We start from the raw sequence: 11,231 nt of genomic DNA on the forward strand, positions 1-11,231 counted from the left end.
TCTCCAAGGATCTCGTTGCGAATTTAAAGAAAAAAATTACACTTTGGGCCTGTCGCCCAATAGAGGGCGACCGGGGGTATTTTTGAAATATTGCAAAACAGACATATATTTTTGAAATTTTTTTAAATATAAAAAAGAAAAAAGCGCTTGGATCAGACCAGGCTGGATTAGGTATAGGCCCATGCGACAACTCAGCAATTTTGCGTCCTCCAAAAAAAAATACTACTCTTGCGTCTCTCTCCGCAGTCCGCTCCTCTCCTCCCCTCTCTCTGATTCGCAGCGCCGCCGCGGGAGGCGTCAACCCCGGTCATCGACCTCGAGGGCTCCCTGTCCAGTGGATCGACGCAGCGACTTTTTGGTTCCCCGGAGACCTCTAAGCTGAGATAGCCCTCGCAACCGCTTGCTGGCGACCTTCGGCGTCTGGTCTCTTGGAGCAAATATCTCTGTCCAAACAACTAAGGTACTCGCCAATTCTTGTTCCAGCCGGTTCCAAAGATTCTCTCTGTGGCCTGTGCCGCAAAGCTTTGCGTATGTTCTAGCCAATTCTAGCTCAAGTTGGTGCATCAGATTGTGGTATATGACTGGCGTCCCGGGGTGTTTGATGGAATGCCTGGCTGCGAACTCATTCTTGATTTGATCACTCGTCATTGAACGAGTCATGGCAAATCTATTGCTTGTGGGAAATGTCTAGATTCTAAATAGTTTGTAGATGCTTGCCTGCAAATTGTCAGTGTTTTCTTTTTGATATTGTGTTCTTTGTGGGACCGTGACCTTAGAAACTACAGTTTTGCTCTTTTCAGTACTGAAGATTGGCCCATCCCCCTCTGTTGATGCTAATGGAGTCGGATGGCCCAGTTCCGAAGAAATCAAGATTGGTCGACTCGGTAGATTGTGCAATGGAGGAAGCACCTTCCAATGCAGTGAATGTGAATCAGAGTCTGTATTGGACCCAGTGGCAGATACTGGACTCCATCCTCCCTACTGGCGGTTTCGCACACTCCTATGGTCTTGAAGCTGCTATGCAATCTCGCATGGTGAACAATCAGGAAGATTTGAGGTCATTTGTCATCCAGGTCCTGGAGAACACTGGCAGCCTTCTGCTTCCGTTTGTTTACTGTGCTAGCAAGTCTCCTGATACAGCGGCATGGGTCAAGCTTGATCAGTTGCTGGAAGCTACATTGACGAATGAAGTTGGCAGAAAGGCGTCGACATCTCAAGGCTCAGCGCTGCTGAGAGTGGCTGCATCTGTCTTCACTGAGATTCAAGCGCTGCAGGATCTCCGGCGGACGTTCCTCGGTTCTAAGAGCGTGTCATTTCACCATGCACCTATGTTTGGGTTGATATGTGGTTTGGTTGGATTCGACAGTGAGATGGCGCAGCGGGCTTACATGTTTGTGACAATGAGGGATGTGTTCTCTGCTGCCACTAGGCTCAATCTGATCGGACCGCTGGCTGCTTCAGTGCTGCAGCACCAAGTTGCGCCTGATGCTGAAAGGATGCTGCAGAAATGGAGGGATCGTGATGTCACTGAGGCATCACAGACTGCCCCTCTGCTTGATGCTTTGCAAGGCTGCCATGCTTACATGTTCTCCAGGCTGTTTTGCTCTTGACAGTGCAATGTGCTATCATTTCTCTCTTTGTCACTTTTTACGTGATCAAATGATCTTCAAACATGGGCACCACATGGATCAGTTTTATGATAAAAGCGCCAATAATGCTTTGGTATTATTCTGATGAATTCAGTTAACTTATGCGACGAATGGTGACTACTCCATCCGTCCCAAAAAACAAGTCATTCTAGAAATTATAGGATAAATTAACAAAAGAGTAAAATAACCATGTTTGCCCCTATTTACTTCCCATATTTGAGACTAATTGATTCTTACATGTATATACACTTTCTAAATAGGGTAAGATAACTTGCTTCGTGGGACAAATTTCGAATCATAGAATGACTTGTTTTTTGGGACGGAGGGAGTAATGCGATGCAACTTAATGAGGAAATGCTTTCAGCTGAGTGATATACAAGGACCTGATGAGCAATTCATTTAACTTTTGCCTGATCCTGCTGTGGGCATGTGTATTGTAAATTTGTAATCTTTAAGGGCTCGTTCGTTTTGCCCCGGAACGACCCGGAACGCGCTTGGATTGGAGCGGCATGGAATGGAGTAGGCTTGCCAAGTCCTTTTTGTACAATTCAAGGTCACAGAAAACAAGATGAACATGTGATACATCAAACAAATGTCTAGATGGCCTTATGATGCTTTTTTCTCACCTTCTTTCAGGTTTCTGTGTGCATTACTCCTACATAGGCTCGCCAAATCGTTTTCTGATAATCTTTAATGCAAGTAGATTATGAATTTGCAAGTCCATTTTTTGCCATTCAATGGTCACCAAAAACAGCTTCAACACGGTTAAATGGTTAACCCATCCAGATATCTTGATGACCTATTCCGTCAATTTCCCCCCTCTGCGTATTTCCATATTCTGCGCACAATTTTACCTGGGAGGAAGTAAAGATAAATGACATGAAGTGGATACGAGCACTCGTGAACAGATTCTTCACTTCCGATGCAGTTTTTTTAAAAAAAAAAAGAGGAACATGGCCACAACGCAGGCTAACTTTGCACATATTTACCTGCTGGCCACACCATATGCGCCTCTTTCTCGTCTCGTTGCATCGTTGCTGCGCGCGGACCAGATATAGTGTCTATATATAGTTGGCCAAACGGGACGGCACGGCACGGCAATAGCCCGGCGAAGCCCGGCACGACGGGGCATGGCACGATGTGGCACGGCAGCGCCGCCGTGCCGTGCCGCGTAGTGCCGCCGTGCCGGGGCATCGGCCCAGGCACGGCCCTACGAGGGAGCCGGAGTGCCGTGCCCCTAGGCACGACAGGCCGGAGGAGCGGCGGCGGCTTGTGTGGGGAGGCGGGGACGACCGGCGACGGTGGCGGCTGGGGGCGACGGCGTAAGGCTGAGAGCGAGGAAGCCGTCGGCGAAGGCACGGACGGAGGCGAGCGAGCTGAGGTCGAGCGATAGCACCATGACGTCGACGTCGGGTCCTCGGCGGCCTTGACGCTCCGCGCCTGTTGACACCTTTTACGGATCAACACACAAACACAGTAGATCGTGCGGCGCGAGAAGTGGCTCTATGCAGCTCCTCCTGCGTGGAGCGGTCAGACCGGTCTAAGGGACCGGTCAGACCGGTCGCCGGGGTAAAATCGACGACGGCCGACGAACGCTAGCCCGGGAGGGACCCGTCAGGGCAGGCGCACGTAGGGTTGTTCTAGGATCGGCAGGCCACCTAGAATGGCTTCAGATGTCGCGGAGACGAAGGAAGAACAGTAGATTAGGGTTCGAAAAACTTAGGTTTGGAGAAAAGGTAAAGAGATAAGAAGTAGAGTTTGTATTGATTTTGATCGATTGGATCTCCTCAATCGGCGGTGACCCTTTATATTTATAGGGTGGGGTGGATTTATCCCGCAAGGAATCCCTGTTACAAATCTAGATCTACAAAAAAATCTTAATTGACTCGGACTCCTATTAGAACGATCAGACCCACTGTTCATACCGGTCGGTCCTTGGCGGACTGGCCACAGTGCCTCGACCGGTCAGACCGCTCGGTCGGACCGGTCAGACCGGTTGGTGCCAATTTTAGCTGTCAACATATGGCTCCTGTTTTTTGGTAAAGCTTGCTTGCCAAAAAAACATTCTTTTGAGCAAAAATTGTCTAAGGGGGATGATTAATATTTCATCGGCCATTTTTTGTGTTAAGGGCGATAAACAATTATTGGCCATATCTTGATCTATTCAAGTCGATGTTGAAACCACTTGTTTCGGCCGCCACACCTTCTTCGTGATTGCTGACGTATTTGGCACGGTCTCCACTTGTTGCTCCATTGCCTCCTTCTTGCACATACGTTGCAGCCTTCGCTTCTAAGTGTGCGTCAAGCCTGAGGGGCACCATCTCGGCTGCTTTGCATCCTTCTCATCCGCTTTGCTACAATTAACATCTTTTTTGACCAGATTATTGCTAGCAACAACCGGTCTCTGTGATGAAGCATGGTTTGGATGCATAGTAGGATATTGAATATAATATAATATGATTACATATACATCCTACTATAATCCATAGGTGTATATAAATAAGGATACCAGCAATACCAAGGAGCAATCAGTCCACTAGACGAAGCATAATTATCTTGACTCGATTGCTCTTGATGTTTCGATGATGGTCCTGTATCTTCGACCTTGCTTGATCGCCCCCTCTGTCTCTGAGTAATCCCCTCCTTCTCATATTTGACCAAGAGTTCCTTAAAATTCGGCCTTGTTTTGTTTTTGGAGGAGTTCCCAGATTTACTGGGCGCACCGGTCAGACCGGTCGAAACGGTCAGACCGCCACTGTAGTCGGTCAAACCGGTCGACTTGCTGTCGGCCTTCATCTTTTTGTCTTGCCCCCCAAGTATTTTTGTGACTTGATGGGTCTTCTGTGTCAGCTTCTTTTCAGGTCTTTCATCACCAATGATTATATTTTCCCCCTTCGTTGATTCGGCTTGACCCGGCCAAATTAGCACTTTGGGATTATTCAATTCCCACATATGCACCGAGAAAAGATTTTGATCAATCCGCATAGTAGGAATAACCAATCGTCCTTTATTAATGGCCGATTGAATCTGTCTACGTAACACATTGCAATCATTGGTAGCATGTGAAAAAGTATTATGGAATTTGTAATATGCTCGCCGCTTCAACTCTTTAAGCGGCGGTACAGTATGTGACATCTTGATGTATCCAATCCTATATAACTCATCAAATATTCTTTCGCACTCGGATACATCAAAAGTAAATTTCTCATCTTGCCGATTTTTGTGAATCGGCTTAAGAGCAGAACAAGTAAATGGTTTGGCTTGAGATGGCCAAGCAAACTCAGCAGCATATACATCATTAGACTCATCGCCCGAACAATCTGAAGTACAATCTAAAGCATGCACACTAGAACGATGATGCCTATGAGATTCTTGAGACTCTTTGCTTTGGCTTTCTATAGCCAAAGCTCTTTGATACATCTGAGTGACAGTAAAGAAATCATATCCCTCTAATTTTTCTTTAATATGAGAGCGCAAGCCATTAAAAACCAAATCAGCTAGATCTTTTTCTGCAATATTCACACTAAAGCATCGATTTTTTGTATCGCGGAATCATCTTATGTAATCATAGACAAATTCGTCACCCGATTTTCTAACCGATGTCAAGTGAGACAATTTAAGCTCATCATGCCCACAGAAAAAGTGATCATGGAACTTCTGCTCTAATTGTTCCTATGAGCCAATAAAATTAGGTGCCAAAGAAGAAAACCAGGAGAAAGCGGTTCCAGTTAGAGATAAAGAAAATAAACACACTTTCAACTCGTTTATTGAACCACCTTCTCCTAATTGGGCAAACTACTGACTAAAATGCTCAAAAGTACTTCTAGTATCTTCCCCACTGAATTTGACAAATTCAGGCAACCTAAAACCAGCAGGATATGCAACCGAATCAAACGAAGTAGGATACGACTTTTGGTATATGCGAGTTTTGCTTCTAACATCCACTCCAAAACTTTCTCTAAGAAGATTAGCCAAATCATTCTTATAATCAGCAAGTGCTTTGTCAAAATTACTTGAAGAATTTGGCTGCGTAGATGTAGATACTTCACGCTGGTTTGAAACAAACTGACCGGATGGACCGGTTGGTACGACCGGTCGGACCGGTGGGGGGGGGGGACCGGTATGACCGGACTGGTAAGTTGGTCTGACCGGTCTCTGTCGGTTTTGCCAGCTTTGTACATATCGGTCGAACATCTCGTCGGAGATAGGACCGATATACGGCACTGAGTTCCTAGGAGGTTCTAGTGGTATGTACGAAACAAGCTCGTTTGTTCGGCTAATGTTGGCCGAACCAGGAATACTCATAATGAGATCAATGTATGTGGGTGTCACAGTTTGACCACTGAAATAATTCATTGGCATCCCATATTGAGGTTGACTCGTAGGAGATGCTGCCAATGGTTGAGGAACATATAATTCAGAAGTAGAAACAGATGGAGGTTCATCGGCTGTCTCTGGTTTCTTACCAACCGATTCTCTTTCCTTAAAGCCAAGCCAATTAACCCAATAAACATCACGCTCACCTAGCAATTTCTGAATTTGTTCCATAGTAACACCAGAAGATGGAGCACTTGCAGCAGGTGTTACCTCAGTAGATGCATCCGTGGAGGTGGAAGCGAAGTCGATCTCCTTGATTTTGGTGACCTTGCCTCGTCGATCGACCTTGATGCTCGCAAGCGCCGCTAGTAGATCTTCATCATCACGCTTCTTCTTGCGCTCCTCCAGCACTAGATGGACGTCCTCAGGAAGATGCTCGTTTGTCGCAGGGATGATGTTGTCTTTGTCGATCTCGGTAGTAGAGCCCATCTTCTTCAGGGTAGATTAGATCGGTTTTGCTAACCATGATCTTTCTCCCCAGTGGAGTCGCCAAAAATATGTTGACGCTTTTTACAGATCAACACACGAACGCACTAGATCGTGCGGCGCGAGGAGGGGCTCGATGTAGCACCTCCTGCGTGGAGCGGTCAGACCGGTCTAAGGGACTGGTCAGACCGGTCGCCGGTGTGAAATTGACGACGACCGACGAACGCTAGCCCGGGAGGGACCCCGTCAGGACAGGCGCATGTAGGATTGTTTTAGGATCGGCAGGCCACCTAGAACACCTTCAGACATCGCGGAGACGAAGGAAGAACAACAGATTAGGGTTGGAAAAGCTTAGATTTGGAGAAAAAGTAAAAAGATAAAAAGTAGAGTTTGTATTGATTTTGATCGATTGGATCTCCTCAATCGGCCGTGACCCTTTATATTTATAGGGTGGGGTGGATTTATCCCACAAGGAATCCCTATTACAGATCTAGATCTACAAAAAACCTTAATTGACTCGGACTCCTATTAGACCGGTCAGACCCACCGGTCCTACCGGTCGGTCCCTGCCGGACTGGCCACAGTGCCTCGACCGGTCAGACCGCTCGGTCGGACCGGTCAAACCGGTTGGTGCCAATTTTGGATGTCATCAGCGCCGGGATGACGACCCGTGTGCCGCGCTTTGCGAGGACCCGATGCCCGGCATGGCGCCGGTGATGATGGCGGTGAGCGCGGCGAAGCCCGGGTACGCGGCCACCTGCAACATGGACGGGAGGAAGGGATGGAGGAAGGAGAGAGCAGGCTCGATCGGCGGCGACTGGGGGAGCAGCGCCGCGGCGAGAGAGAGGAGTGGCGCAAGAGAGAGAGGAGGGAGTGGAGATTAGGGTTTATAACTTTACATGGGCTTTGGGCTATTAAACGGGCCGCTCTCGGACCGGCCCATTAAGCGGGCCGTTCTCGTGCTCGGGCCACGTGTCGCAAATGCGGCCTCGGCACGGCACTGGGCCTGGCACGGGCCCGGCACTTGCCCGATCAGTCACGGGCTAGACCATTCTCGGGCCGTTCTTGTTCGGTCTGTGCCAATGCCGGCCCATCCAGCCTGGCCCATTTGGCCAACTATAAGTGTCCATGGCGGCCAACGTCAAAGCTTGGAGTAGTTCTTTCCCGCAACGCGCACTATCCAACTGCTGCATCCGTGTTTCTTCAGGTGAAACAACGCTGCTGCTTCTCACAAGCAGCAAATGAACCAACCGTGCGCCATGGCGCCGGCGGCCTCCAGCCTCGCAGGGAAGCAGACCAGAAGCCGCTGAAATATTCATACAAGAAGCACACCACCAGAACACTACGAGTGGTGGAAGGGCTACCAACATAGTAATTAGTCATCGCTCTACCAAAGCATAAACCTACCAATTGAGACTCTCTTTCATAAACCTACTACTCAAGGTTTAGTTGCAGCAGCACCTTAGCAATTGGGGCTCATGACTATGGCTTGTTTTACCCAAGCTTATAACAGCAAACAACCCACAGCTGTCATCAGACAAACCAGTACAGTTTAGAACATATAACAGCAAACAATGCACAGAACAATAAGTGTAACACGATACTGCAATAAGTTCATCGCATAACAAGCCTAGAAAGTTAGAGTTGGAGACAGTAGTTCAACATAACAAGATCAACAGGATAATTTGTGCACGCTGTTACTTTTCTGGAGTCCACCAGGGCATCGCGTAACTCAATTGTAACAGCGTCATTGAATAAGAATTGGTTACACCAAAACACACGCATCTGCCAAATATGCTTAACAAACCGTTCGAAAAGTCTCAGTCAGGGTTCCATAAACGACCAGGCAACCACCACACTTACCATAGTGGTACCAACAGTGATCGTATCCTCAGAATAACTGTTGCCCTTTGGAGTAAAATCAATTCTCCGTACAGATTTACCATCACCAGTCTTTGCTTCGATTATCAGCTCATCATTCAGGCTGACAGATGCAGCATGCCGCATAAGTCGGAGAAATCCACCATCACGAGTCCTGGTACCAGCAATTTTGCTATCATAAAGCACAATTCTCTTCTGGATGCTGCTAGTGTGGGCAGTGATTGTTCCCTCAAAATTTCCCCGCAAAACTTTAATTGCAACAGTTGCCTCCACGGCATCTGTGACAACAGCGTACAACACATCCACAGTACTGAGCCTGGTAGCAAGAGACTTCCTTTCAACCTCACATTTCTCCAACGATCTGTTTGCTGTGCCCCTGATCGTTATGAATCCTTTACTGAGTTCTCTGTCCTGCCCTTGATGATCCTTGATCTTCAGATCAATCTCGACATAATTATCATCCAGCAAGCAATGCAAGTCCTCGTCTTGGGCCAGTCAAGATCAGTGGGTCATCCTGCGAAAAGGTTTAAATGACAGGTTAGTGGCATATTTTTCAAAATATATAGTGTTGAACAAGGAGAAAATTCAGCCACGCAGCACACATAAGACCTTTCTGTAGATGAGGAAACTTTAAATTGTTCAGTGCCCAATTAGCAAACCAATATGGATCATCTAGTTGTACAGTACTTCCATGAACATACAGAAAGCCAGCCCACCATGTCTACAAGAAACATACGCATGGCATGTATATGCAATATGCTTCATTCTGAAGATATGTATTTTAGTGACATAATGATTAGAATACCGTCTAAAATTATGATGATTAATTAGTGGTGCCTAAACCTTCAACTTCCACCTTTCTATGAATTCAAACGCACTTGACAACATCTGGCGGACAAATCGAAAATCAATAGGAATCAATTGCAGGTGGTATGAGGATTTTGGCTTTTTCTCCATACCAAAAAAAAGGTGTAACCTGAGATTATGCATCAGGCATAGTAGGAAGGATAGCTAACTGCATAGTACTAGGAAGGAGAAGTTGTCCCTTTGAGTTGATGAGTTGGCAACGGTCTCTACTGCGGCGGAAGATATAAACACACTTGCGATCGAGGCAGTCCCTCGCAATGACAGTGCCGTAGACTCGGATCGGGAAACCAACATCCAAGTTGGCTATCTTCACAGATAAGATGTTTACTGCGTCCCAAGTCTCGCCTGTGTTGTTGACTGTAGTGGTATATCTCATCGGATTAAGGGGCGCTGTAGTAGGGCAGATTAAATTCAAGTTACTAGTTGAAGGTGCAAACACAATCAAATATCAGTTGTTTCCCAAAAGGGGACGAAGGGCGACTTACACTCCTCGTCGTGGTCGAATGTTGCGAGATTGACGAAGCAGCATTGGGTGCAGTAGAGTCCCTTCTGCTTGGGATCGAAGTCGATGATGCGAGCCCAGCCTTCGTGCCGCGAACCCACATCAGGGTCCCACTCCATCTTGAGGCGGCGGGCCTCCTCCAGCGCTTCCTGCCTGAGCTTCTCCGCCTCCGCCGCTCGGTCGGGCTCGGTCATGCCGGAGAAGTCCGGGGTCCTTATCAGCTGAGGCGCACGTACTGCCGCAACAAGAAATCTCGCTCCTCCATGACCAAGGCCAGCTTGGCCTCTCGCTCGGCCTCGGTCAGGCCTGAGAACAATTTCTCATCCTTTGTCATCGTGTAGTGGTCCTCGGCCTTCTGCAAGATCAACGACAAGCGCTTCCTCAGCGCCTGCGCCTCTGCCCAGGTAGGCGCCCTTGGATTCACCTCGACCTCCGCCTCCGCCATGACGATGGGAAGATTGGGCAAACAAGAAGAACGGGAACAAATTAAACAAGCAAGCTTGATCTAGGGTTTGTTTATGCGGGATTAGGAGGATTTCTGTGAAAAAAAGGACCCGGACCCGACAGCCCACACCCACAGGCCCAGGATGCCCGACGCCGACGGGGTGAGCCGTGAACGAATCGAATCGGCTCCGGGCGCCTCTTCATTCCGCATCGCCATCTAGGAGGTGTCGACGCGCGCAAGGGTGGCTCCGAGTCGGGCTCTCGCCGGCCAACTCGATCGCCTCCCGGCAGCGTACGCGCACGGCGCACCCGGCTCCGGCGGGCTGGCTGAACTTGTACTACGTGCGCGCGCAGCCGCTGCCCTTCTTGGCGTCCATCGCAGCGACACCGCGGGAGCGCGTGCAGAAGGTGAGCTTCGTGCGTGGAACTTGCTTGTTGAGGGCTTAATTTTTACATCCTGGGTAATGCTAACAGTAAGACGCTCGATATAACCCTAAAATATTGGACAGCTTACTTATCCAGCGTACTATCTCACACACCCTGATAATTGATGGCATGAATGCAATAGGGATCGGATGAGAAAAATCTGCAATCTCAAAAATAAAACTATCCGTTTTAAAAGAAAAAATAAACTAGAATCAGGATCGTCTTTGTGGCCGATGGACGTACCAACATCGATCCGATGTATTTCGGTGCTGGGTGTCATGCTCAAGTGCTAGCAGGTGCCGGCCCCAGATGATGCATGCTTGCCAATCATGCATGTTGCCACGACTTCCTCTATCACAAATCATTAATGCTGTTCTTTTATATTCTTCTATATATGGCAGCAAGTAGTTTGGGAGCACTCGGCTCTGTTAGAAGTTTTGGGCTTGGCTCAAATAATAATTTCAAATAAATCCCAAAGACTCACTCACATATATATGGGGTGGTGGGAAACTTTAGTACCACCTTACTACTCTAGGTGGAGTGAGACCAACTTAAATAGTTGAGTTGTCTCCACTTGATTGAAGCTATTGAGGAGAGGCAAAGAAAACCCCACATGCGCGCACTTGCTCGCCTCGCGTGGCGAAATACGCGGGCGCACG

The 11,231-nt window shown here is 48.0% G+C and overlaps 1 protein-coding gene across 2 annotated transcripts; it reads left to right on the forward strand.

The window, feature by feature from the left end:
* Nucleotides 1–192: 192 nt before the first annotated feature.
* LOC120654753 (urease accessory protein F-like) lies at nt 193–1,760 on the forward strand. 2 transcript variants are annotated; one of them, XM_039932386.1, is made up of 2 exons: nt 193–460; nt 786–1,760. In XM_039932386.1, exon 2 carries the CDS (start codon nt 831–833, stop codon nt 1,608–1,610), a length of 780 nt encoding a protein of 259 aa, XP_039788320.1. In that variant the 5' UTR covers nt 193–460; nt 786–830; the 3' UTR covers nt 1,611–1,760. The 2 variants fall into 2 exon arrangements, with proteins under 2 accessions (XP_039788320.1, XP_039788321.1); XM_039932387.1 differs by having other exon boundaries at nt 801–1,760.
* The last annotated feature ends 9,471 nt before the right edge of the window (nt 1,761–11,231 follow it).

This window comes from Panicum virgatum, chromosome 1N, assembly GCF_016808335.1.
Source record: "Panicum virgatum strain AP13 chromosome 1N, P.virgatum_v5, whole genome shotgun sequence".
In the NCBI taxonomy this organism is placed as follows: Eukaryota; Viridiplantae; Streptophyta; class Magnoliopsida; order Poales; family Poaceae; genus Panicum; species Panicum virgatum.

What these genes read in the sequence shown, in the direction of transcription:
- LOC120654753 (XM_039932386.1), top strand. Translation starts at nt 831, where the DNA reads ATGCTAATGGAGTCGGATGGCCCAGTTCCGAAGAAATCAAGATTGGTC.